Source organism: Nymphalis io, chromosome 2 (genome assembly GCF_905147045.1).
Source record: "Nymphalis io chromosome 2, ilAglIoxx1.1, whole genome shotgun sequence".
NCBI lineage: Eukaryota > Metazoa > Arthropoda > Insecta > Lepidoptera > Nymphalidae > Nymphalis > Nymphalis io.
In genome coordinates this window covers 11,065,840-11,077,903 of record NC_065889.1, presented here as the reverse complement: position 1 = coordinate 11,077,903, position 12,064 = coordinate 11,065,840, and the positions used below count along the sequence as shown (strand labels likewise).

Sequence of the window (12,064 nt, the reverse complement as noted above, 5' to 3'; positions counted from 1 at the left end):
TAAAAATGCGAATGCAATTTTAGGTTTTACAAATTTTAATGGTTTTTACTACAAAGACCTCAAACTAAAACTAGTTTCATTACGGACAGTCTGTAATATATTCCCTCGAGAAAAACTGGCAAGAAACTTAAAAACTTTCAAGATAGAATTTTGTATAAATTTATTGCTCCGCAGATTCAACAATTGCTTATTTCATGCATTTTTAATGGAAATTGTCTGATACAGCATAGCATCTCTTATTTTATTCTTTTTTATTTAACTTTACTGTATCTGAGTAACAGCTTGCTATGGAAGGTGGACTGAACGCTACCAACGAGATCTTTTTGAGAACCTTCCGTAGTATTTATAAAAAGCGTGACGTCAGTGATATCTTCATGATTACTCATCTTTGATTTTCAAAAGAAAACTTCACAATAATTTCCGAAGCTTCGTTTATTAATCCGAAAGCGTGTTACGCTTTCCCTTCCCAGAAAGTTTATATTCACAGATTGCGCTGTTGAACAGCGCAATCTGTGAATGTATTTTTTTGATAGATAACATAATTCGTAACGTTAATTTTACATTATAATTATTCTTAAATAATCGAACAGGAGCCTGGAACTTATTAAAACAATAAAATCAGTCTTATAACTAAATAATTATTGCAGTTACGCTGATATATATTATAGTGAAAAAAAAATGTTTTTTTAAATGAATGATGATAACTAACTTTAAATTTTCATTAAGAGCCTAATGATAATTTGCAATTAATTCTGTTCACTATTAAAAGATTATATCAACAATTCACTTATGCTAATAGGTCTTTATTTACAAAACATTATAATCAAATTTAGTTTAAATATAAAGAAAGGAGAAAAAAAATATTTTTTGCTTTTTACATTCATATATCAAATATATAAGCAAACACAATTCATAACAAAACGATTGCTAACAAAGATAATTTATTAAAACAGCGATTTCATAACGGCTTTTGTGAAATAAATAAATCTTAGCGGTGGGAAAAGTCGAGAAAGATTTCGGTTGGAAGCCATTAAAACTTATAATACAACAGAGGAATTAACATTTCAAATAGCAGAATGAATCGTGACCGATGTCCAAATACAATTAAAAAGTTTGATTCCATTTTCGAAATCATTAATTTAACGTTCATCTTACATTGTTACTTTGTATTTTACTTATTTGTATTTCGAATTAAAATATTTATTCTCTTTTGGTTTTTTAAATGTATTTACTAATATGAAGGCTTATATAGCTCTATGGATATAACTACACATAAATTAGCTTGAAGACGTTTTTGTGTTTGTAATGGAATACATAGTGACTAAAACCGGATTAAACCAGTTTGCGCTAAGTAGCACATGCCTCGAAAACTCGCATAAGTAGCGTTAGAAGTGTGATGCCATTTTGTTTATTATTCTTTACTTACTTATTAGTACATACCAAAGTATACAGGGGTTAGTGATATCTTACGCGGCAAAAAATAAGTCACAGTGAATATTAATGCTATAATGACATTAGCCGAGACAAAACTTAGTGTTGTATGCAAAATATAGCGGAAAGAGAATTACTACGAAATGTCTAAAGTTGAGGAGATTAATGATTAAAAATTACGTTTAATATGTGTAATACTAAGTACACAATTATAAAAAAATATCTGTTCATTTATCTGCTGACCGTTCACTACTACAAACGCAATAACGTCTCCAAGTTTGTCTGACTCTGACTGTGTGTTCTTATAACAGATTTATAGTTAACCACGTGAGCAACGGTGAAGGGAAACGTGGTAAGGGCATCTGCATTTATAGAATGAATTTCTGCCACTTGTGTATTGTATATTCTAAGGCCTCTCTAATTGTGGTCTAAGGCCTCCCCTCCTTTTTGAGAAGGTATGGAGCTTACTCCAGCACGCTGATCGGCAACGGTCGATCAATACGGGTTGGATAAACGTGGCAGATTTTCGTCTGCAACATGCAGTTTTCCTTCATCGCCGAGCAAGAGATGAATTATAAGCACAAATTAAGCACATAAACCGATCTATGATCATCTTCCAACAACTGGTCTATTGTAGCTCTTATATAGTTAATAATAATAAACACGAACTATTGACGTCAATAGAAAATGATTCTGATGTTTGATACCGTCAGTTTTAAGATTCAATTACGATTGCCAGGACGAATGGATTTGCTATTTCAACTTGACCACGACGGAGGCTGGTTTAACGTTGACGTTTCATTTTCGATTTTCCTTTCGTGATTAGGTGAAATTGGCAATTTAAGCTTATTTCTCTCATATTATGTTACTAAAACCTTTAGTAATAGAAACCACAATAATTAATAATAATTATGATAATTTGTATAATAAACTTACCTGGCACTATACAAGCTGGACACGAAGCGAATAATATGTTGAGTAGGAAGAACGGTGCCCAGCACAAGACGAAGGTAAAAAAAACGAGACCAAGAACTTTCGTGGCCTTCTGCTCGTTAGCAACCGCGTTCGCTGACAGCGACCTGTCCTTTTTGCGGTTAGCCAGGAATCTGTTACAAGGGAATTTGAAACTTATAACGTATATATTTTTGTTAAACGTATATATTTTTGTTATAAAACAGTTTTATTATTGTTTGGACTTCTATCGTTTCGCAGATACAGTTTTGACAAATTATTCCTCTTTTTTTTCTATTTCTTATATCAAATAATGTATTAATATTGGTTATTTTATAATTCACCCGTACAAAGTATCTGCGTGTTTGAATTAAATTCAAAATTAAGATTATTATTGTTTTAAATATAGAAGAAGAAAAGTTAAATCAATGCTGTTTCCTAAAATATTCTTTATTTAAATGCCTATTAGATATTAAAATCTTATATGGAACGTATGTAATGTAAATGAGGTCCAAAAATGTTTGATTTTTGCATCTTTTATATAAAAAAACTGTTTATCGTAGCAATAAAATATCTTTACTTATAATAATTTTTGTTATTTTTTGTTGTTGCTGTGTTGTTTATTTTTTTTTAAATAACGAGAAATTAAAGCATATAGGAAACACTTTCCCCTACGTTTTCCTTATAAAGTAAAGACAATGAAACACTCTTTATTTTGAAGTTATTGCATTTACTTAGGTCTAGTAACTTCAATTTATTACGTCATTAGTTTTCAAGTTAGGGATGCCCTTAAACAATAAACACGATTATGGTAATTCAAAATATAAAAGACTGTACAGCGTATTTTAAATAATAAATACTAAACTTTATTCAAACATTTTCTGTTTTATGGTAAACCTTAATAGAAAATTGTAATACAAATATGTTTGCGTAAATCGCTTTGGCAATAGAGTTACTCTAGGGCAATGGATTCTGTCCATAGATTTAACCTGGTAGGTACTTAATATGTAATGAACCATTTTAGCATGGCGTAGGTGTATAATGACGCCATTAATTTAGTTTTTTATTATATTAAATGAGGTATTGTTGTATATACATATATAAATTAATTTCGTGTATCTCGAAACGGGCTGTAACGAATCCGCTCAAGTTGTGTGTGTGTGTGTGTGTCAATATGTAGATAAGGTTCTAATTTCAATGTCAAAGATGCCTCATTTTGTATGCGCAGATAAGAAAGCTTTTAGTGCATAGGTGAATGTATTAAGCTGTATTTTAAATAATTTGACAGTAATTAACCAAAAATATTAATCATTAGTAACATAAAAAAGTTAAAACTTATATATTGTAAAAGATTTCACTTCTTTTTTTGAGGAGTAGGTTTTTTTGGAACATTTTGCCGCAATGCAAATTTTTCAGGATCGAGAACAAATTGATGACAAAATTAAGCATACAAAAATTCAATAGTGTTTTCCGGTCTTGAACCCCAAAACTTTTGATTAAAATCAACGTATCCTCACCACTACACCATCTCGGCTATGCTATATAAATATTATCTTGTATTTTTACATTATAATAAACGTAGAACGTAACAAAGCGAGGGTACACCAAAATTGCGTAGCTGGCTAACTATTGTAAAAGATATATTTTGTATCACGAGCAACTCTTGCTATAAAAGCTTTAAATCTAAACAAAGGTGAGGCATTAAAAATAATCACGACATCCCTTGAGTTTCGTCTTCAAGAAAGGAACATTTCCGACTTTACGCACACAGCACACACTGTTGGTGACACGAGAAATTTATGTAATTAATAATTTGACAACAGAAATTTAAAACATTGATGTGTAATTTTGTTGCTAATGTATAGTAAACTATTTAATCCAGACGAAGGTACTTTCTGAAATACGGCTATAGCATACCCGTCTGGGTAGGTAACACCCATCCCAAATTCAACCGACAAATAGTGACCTATTGTTTTGTTCCGATTTGAAAGTTGAGTGAGCCAGTATAATTATAGGAACATTACATCTTGGTTCCCAATGTTATTGGCGCATTGACGATTAATATTTTTTATAACGCCAATGTCTCTAGGCGATGGTCACCTTTTAGTCCACTTTTAGGTAGTCCATCTACCTTCCGATAAAAAAAGTGTCTTAAGTTTTTATATTAATCTGATGAATGAAATAGCTACTAGGTATGACTGTAAGCTTAAGCTTAGTTACAATCTCTGAATTAAAAAAGAATGAAAATATTCCTTAAAATTCCTTTTTGGGTTAGTATTATATTAATCTTACAATTTTGTCAAATAAAACGAACTGATCCAAATTTTCTGACACTAATTAGAAACATAGAAACGAAAGCGAGCGACGACAATAATTACAAAAGTTATTTAAATCTTCATTCGGAATAGTTTGGGAACAAAACCGCAAAATTAAGCTCAAGTATTTATGCTGGGAACCATTCGTATCGCTTAATTAGTAACAAAGTTATAATTAATCTATTTCAAGGTTAAAATTTTGTTAACGTTTTTTCTTTTACTAAATACTTATTCGTGCAAGAACTATCAATATATTATATCACGTAGTCTTAATGACATACGGTATATTTTATGGCGACGAGCCGATATGGGCCAGTGGTTAGAATATACCTGATACGACCGAAGATTACGGATTCAAGCCCACCATGTGCACACAGCGTTAGAGCAGCTCCAAACCTCCTCCACGAAATGTAAGAAGGCCCTTGGCCAAAAGAGAAGTATCAGGCTGTTCCTTTTCACGGTTTATTAAATTATATTATACTAAGCTCAAACAATAAATGTTTTATATTATTATTTTGAATAATGTTTAGGATTAAATTATAATATACAATAATTTTAATTAAATAACTAACATTATTTAAAGTTTGATTGCTTTGTTTACCCGTATATAGTAATATTATATGATACTACACTTCCACGGTTAAGCCACAAAACCGATTTCGATGAAACTTGGTATGTAGCAAGATTCAACCCCAAGGTTAACCTTGGGGTTGAATCTATTTTAACTAGCACACGAGTGAAAATTAGGGTTCAATTTAAAATGTCTTACGTCTACTAATGTTTAAAAAAAAAGGTTCTTCTATAAAATGTAATTTCAATTAACGATATCTCAATTGGTGACGCTTAATTCAGCATCCATTAAGCAACATAACAAAAATATATAGTTGACGTCTTACATTTGTACCGGAAATAACGCAGTTGTAGAAATATATTTTCCTTTTAAAAATTATAATTGTTGAATTAATAGCTTTCAGTTTTGTGAAATAATTTTTTAGATTTATTATTTAATAAAAAATATATTAAGGTTCAAATTTTGTTATAACGATCGAAAACTGTTGAATATCTGATGAGTATCTAACCAGACGAGTTTGCACAAAGCCACCAAGTAAAGTTTGTAATGATACTTAGTTTACCTTCTTCTTGAAATGGATGATAAATTTATTTAAGAAATATGGTGAAAATCTTAAATCAAAATTCAACGTATTTACATCAAATATTAATCATTTAACAAACATTCACACGCTAAATAAGCGCGCACGCAATAACTACTAACAGCAGTGCTATACTGTAAGAACTCACTTCATTACTCACGCGTTAAATGTTGGCAACCGACTTATGGTGATATTTTGTTGCGTGCATTCTTTATAATAATTATTATGGTCAATGTTGCATATCACTTTCTGATATTTCACGATAGATTTCTACGGTGAGTTTCGAGTACATACCAATTATATTCTTAAATTTAAAATAAATAAATTAATAAATATCCTGGGGATTACTCACACACGGCCATCAGATCTCAAAGTAAGCAGAGCTTGTACTATGGAAACCAGACAACTGATATACTACATATACAACTTTTTTTTTGTAAATACATATTTATATAGATAATTACACCCAGCCTCGAATAAACAGATATGTTCATGCACACAAATGTCTGTCCTGGGTGGGAATCGAACCCACAACCTTCGGCGTGAAGACAAGTATCTACCAACCACGCCAACCGGTCCGTCAATTTATTTCTTAGTTATTATCAATATTTAAATATCATAATGTTATTATTTATGTAGCTCTGTTCAAATGGTCAATGGCCGTCGACAACTGCAGCACATATTAATTTTGTCATCATAATTATGCATTGTGTACAAAAATATAAAAGTGTCTAAATACATTTCATTTAATTTCACAATTTTCATTGATAATGCAAAATTACCATGCACTTAGAAAGAGGTATCCTTAGAGCCTAATGGTACCAACCTTAAAGATAGGGCGTTCGGTGCTGCTAGAGTCAACTTCAGTGGAATCAGTCTAGCTCGTCTGGTTTCGGCTGCTATGCTTGGAGGAGTCTGTGTGGCAACATCTCGGCCTCGCTTCATCGCCCCTGACCCCGTACCGTTGCCGCAACCATTCATATAACTCAATTGCGGTTGAGATACGCTCATGCCAATTTTATTACGTTGTGTCCTGGTGAAAAATAAAAGTTGAAAGTTATTAAATATTCTGCCGCAAATAGGAATGTTTTATATTTTATCTGTAGTCTGAGCATGAACAATGTTACAATTTGTTATAATTTAATAAGTTTCTCAAGTTACAACTGATTCACGTTTTGTTGAATAATATAAGATATTGTCAACAGGACTTTAGGTCAGGTTTAATTCCGTCTGAGTAAATCCCACTTATCTTTATTCTAGCGTTTGGATTGTGGTGACGCATTCGCAGCATAAGGAGTTATTTATACTTATTTAGATATCAGTGTGTACAGGTGAATGTTACTACTTACCAACTAGTGGTATTATCAACATATATTCCACAAAATTGCCGGAATGTACAAAATGTAAAATATAAATCAAAAAATATTTAAATAATATTGTAAATATTACTATTAAATAAAGTACAACGGTCTTCAAACACATCTTCTAGTAATTCTTAAATTCTTAATGCGACAAGGATACTATTTTACTCATTACTAAGTATCTGAAACTTTAGATAAAATATGATTCAAAATCGCGATGATTCAAAAAACGCGTACAATATACGTGAATTGTATGTACGCTTCAGTTATAATTAAATTATTCAACTATCAATCTGTCTCCGCAACTCCATTCGCAACAAATTTATTTTACCCGTTGATTTCGTATTTTCTCATAAATCCCGTAATTTATGTCCATGTCCTTTGCCGTCTCTATGTCAAATTTCATTACCATCGGTTCAGTGGTTTTGTCTTAATGATTACAAACAGAAATACTTTGAAATTTATAATGTTAGCCTTAATAGAACGCTACAGAAATGTTGCATTCACATTTTAACTTAAAATGTTTAACTCAAAGCAGCCAAAGAAGTTTCATTACAAGAATTTACTCGTGTATAAAAAATACTTTTATTGTACTAGTTGCCTCCCGCTTGTGAGGGGGTAATGGTACTCTTTTTTATACCCCTGGAATCTTTGCAAAATTTCATGATGATCGGTTGAGCAGTTGAGACGTAAAATCGTAACAAACAATCTCACTTATGCATTAACCTTAACTAATATCATTTAATATTAGTTAAGGAGTTACAACAGTACAGTACAGTAACAGCCTGTTAATGTCCCACTGCTGGGCTAAGGCCTCCTCTCCCTTTTGAGGAGAAGGTTTGGAGCTTATTCCACCACGCTGCTCCAATGCGGGTTGGTAGAATACACATGTGGCAGAATTTCAATGAAATTAGACACATGCAGGTTTCCTCACGATGTTTTCCTTCACCGTTAAGCACGAGATGAATTATAAACACAAATTAAGCACATGAAAATTCAGTGGTGCTTGCCCGGGTTTGAACCCACGATCCTCGGTTAAGATTCACGCGTTCTTACCACTAGGCCATCTCGGCTTCTAGTTAAATAAATTTATTTCTTAGTTAAGGAGTTAGGATTAAACCAAAACACATGAAAAATAACTTAATAACAGAATGTGTGATGTAATTATACTTCACAAATCGTATTGATTAAATCGAATAAAATTTCAGTAACGTAATCAAATCGTAATATTTCTCTTAAGTGCCATAAAATACGAATTAATTATTTTTTATTATGATTCTTAAGTACAATTACATAAGGTGTAAGAGCTCTTTTTTATCACTTTTATACAATAAGATGAAATGTATCTCATATTGCATCAGGATTGCATAAATATATTTTTTTTTTTGAGAAAATAAACTATTTCTTATTAAAAATAAAAAAATAATAACACACCAATAAAATAAAAACATAATATATTATAATTTTAAATTTTAGAATTTAAGAATACTTACGATACCGTATAGCGATACTATATATTATAGGCCGATTTCGGCCACGACGGCCAATCTTAAGAGAGATTAGCCAACTGCGCAGGAGATATTATAGTGCACAAGTTTTTGCGCAAACACAGGTGCAGTCTCTATTCCCTAACTCTCATAATCCGATGGGACGGCGATCCGATACGACCAGACAGAATTCAGGCGCAGGACCAACGGCTTTACGTGCTTTCCGAGGCACGGGAGGATACACACTTCCAACTTCCAGACTCCGGGCTGCTACTGAGTATTTTCTCCACACAGACAGAAAAATCCAATAAATTTGTATTGGCCCGACCTGGGAATTGAACTTTGGACCACCGAGTCTGCGGCATCAAGCCACTAGACCAACGAGGTCCATTCAAATAGTGTCAGGTATATCCACAATGTTATTGATTGTTTTTATAAAGCAGTCGTACAAACATCCTTAGTAAATACGAGAAATTGAGATAACGTTGTAGCACAAAGTTTCCGATTTCTCAAAGTCAATAAATCCTTCCTTGAACAAAGTATTCAATTCCGTAATAATATCACGCAGATATCGGTTTATATCGGATATTTAATAATAAAGTTTATGTTAAAAAAGCATCTAGAGCCAGCAAAATTAAATTATAAAATATTTATAAAAGAATCAAATAATAAATTAGAACTTAATATTTTTATTATTTTTAGATTTGTTCAATATAAATGATAAAAAGCACGGATTTTGTAGGTTTTCGTTGATTATAATGTACATTTATTTTATCCATTAATATATACCTTATTTGTGGAGGCGAAGTGAATCATCGTTGCAAATTATTTATATCTGGTGGTAGAATAAACAATAATAGGGTAAACACAGATGGATGAATTTATCAAATGTTTGGGATAGCAAAAAAAAAGTGAGGGTATTTCCAGTGAGGGGGAGCTCTCTAAAGGCGATAATGATGATGGATAGGACGGATGCGTCATGCGACCGAGTCAGGACAAATCATAGAAGATGCTATAGTGATTATATTGGTTATGACTTCAGTGTAATATTTACCGTGTGGTGGAAGTAACTCTCCAGGTCAGCTGCCTCGATACGTTAGTGCCTGGTGAGAGATCTGGTGAACTCCTGGCTCCCAGCCTCCTGACGCACTGCAATGACCCGTTATCGAAGCCTCCACATTGTCTATAAAAAAGACAACATAATTTTTTTCTCTATATACAAATATATACAATAAGTTGTACATAGTATACATTTGATGTACAATTTAAATATTCTCACTAAAGATTTTACATATATTTTCCAGTTTCAGATTGAATTAGTATATCGATACTTTTAACTCTCAATAGTATCATTTGCAACAAAAATAAATTTAGAGTTAACTGGACATATAAGCAGATCTGCTCATCGGAACTTCTACCGCCATAGATGAGTCAGTGCTGAGCTGAAGAAGGCCTACTAAAGCAGGTTTGCTAGAGACACGTTAGTATAGCCTACGTAAGCGATTCTGTACTTTCTCATAATGCCAAAGTGTACCGCTCTCGGTATTCGGGAGGGGACAGTGTTGGAAGTGATGCATTGATATATATATTTTTTCATTTTTTAATTGCTTGAAACGCTCATTTAGATTAGTTATAACCCTGATATGTACTTTGAGATATTTTCCTATTATGAAAAAAACGTCTCATAGTAATTTGTAACATATATAACATTATTTTTTATTAATGTCAGTAGAATAACAGCCATAACAGATTTATTTGTTCAGATTATGTTAGAAGTATATTGTCTATTTATTAATACTACATCATTAAGTCTAGATTGGATATCATATCAATCTTATTGTTATTAACTGACGCAATCGCTCGTCTGCCTTGCATATAAAAAAAAGTATTCTTTACTTCTTTCTTAGTATAATAAGATGTGACCTTATTAACTTATTAGCTTTCCATTTGCATGTTATTGTATTGAGTCATATTTGTGGAGACACAAAATTTGAAGAGTATGTTCGTGAATCTTTCTTTTGTCTCGAATATCTTAATTACAAAATGTTTTAACATCGAATCCAATTTATATGCATTATTACGTAATATAATACTTACTTAATTACTTTTGCAACATAGTCTCAAAAATATTTAAAATTTATATATTTCCAAAAAATTAAAAGAGAATATATTTTAGGCAAATAGTTATCTAGATAATCATACTTGTGTATATTGTATAGATAACGAACCTGTATTTGCATACATACACATACATATGTGCACTATAATATAAGATGCTTCTAGGCTAGGTTGGCTGGCTGTGTAAAGCATTGTCTTCACCTTACAAGGAAAATATCAGCAGTACAATTATCGCTATACGACTTTTAAGTTCTAGTTTTAGATTTCACCGAGTATATAATAATTATTCAATTAATTATTATTACACATAAATAAAGAAAATACGTCCTTAAGATGCGCTCTCAAGATCAAGTAGATATGAATGAAAGGTATATAGAATAGAAGGAGCCGAACTTAATATTCCGCTACGTAAATCATTATGAATCTGTAAATGAAGAAAGATAGCGGAGCAAACTCGTACGAACTTTTAGCTGGCAGGCTGAAGAGGCAATGGGCGAGCAACGTTTTTCGAAAGACTAATGACCGATGGTAAAATAAAACTCCTCGAATGGAAACCACTGAATTTACAAAGCAAAGTTCACGGTTGGATCAGGGCTGACCCATACCGATCTAATAGTTATGGGCAGTTAGGTAAAGTAGCAGTAGAACTTTAACAGTTGTTAATGGAGCTTATATTTAAAGGCTTACTCATGCTAAACATTAAATTTTGGTGAAGTATATTTTTAGTAAACTTTATGAATAAAGCTTATACTCTGTGAACATCAGCAAACTTCACTTAAATTACAACATATCGCTTTCGCAGAGTCATTAGCTCCCCTTGTCCCGTCACTGCATGAATTTGCAAACTTTTCCTATTGTGAAACGAAGATAAAGGCTTTTGTATTTATACAGTTGATGTTAGCCATACCATTGTGTTACGATGTACTTTAATATTACTATGTGATAATACCGTAGGAACAAGAGTATATTATACAAACTACAATGTTGTTCTTTATACGAACAAAATATAGTCAACGCGGCTGTATTCTTCCTTGAAAACCTTAGCAAGTTATAATGGATATGATTCAATGCAGTCAGTATTTTTGAAAATATATTATATACTAATAATAATAAGCTCCATACCTTTTCCTCAAAAACGGAGAGGAGGCCTTAGCCCAGCAGTGGGATGTTCACAGTATGTTACTTTATTTTATTTTTTATTATATACTAATATCCTTATCAATAATAAGTGTCTCAGTGTATATTTTTAT

At 31.9% G+C, this 12,064-nt stretch overlaps 1 protein-coding gene across 1 annotated transcript in view; it reads right to left on the bottom strand.

Annotated features, from left to right (window-relative positions):
* The window catches only part of LOC126773304 (5-hydroxytryptamine receptor 2C), a 65,062-nt gene that overhangs the window by 11,668 nt on the left and 41,330 nt on the right, over positions 1 to 12,064 (bottom strand). The window contains exons 5-7 of the mRNA XM_050494137.1: positions 9,751 to 9,879; positions 6,675 to 6,881; positions 2,368 to 2,537 (exon numbers count right to left, since the gene is read on the bottom strand). Coding sequence (XP_050350094.1) covers positions 2,368 to 2,537; positions 6,675 to 6,881; positions 9,751 to 9,879 — 506 coding nt within the window. The remainder of the gene's footprint in view (positions 1 to 2,367; positions 2,538 to 6,674; positions 6,882 to 9,750; positions 9,880 to 12,064) is intronic.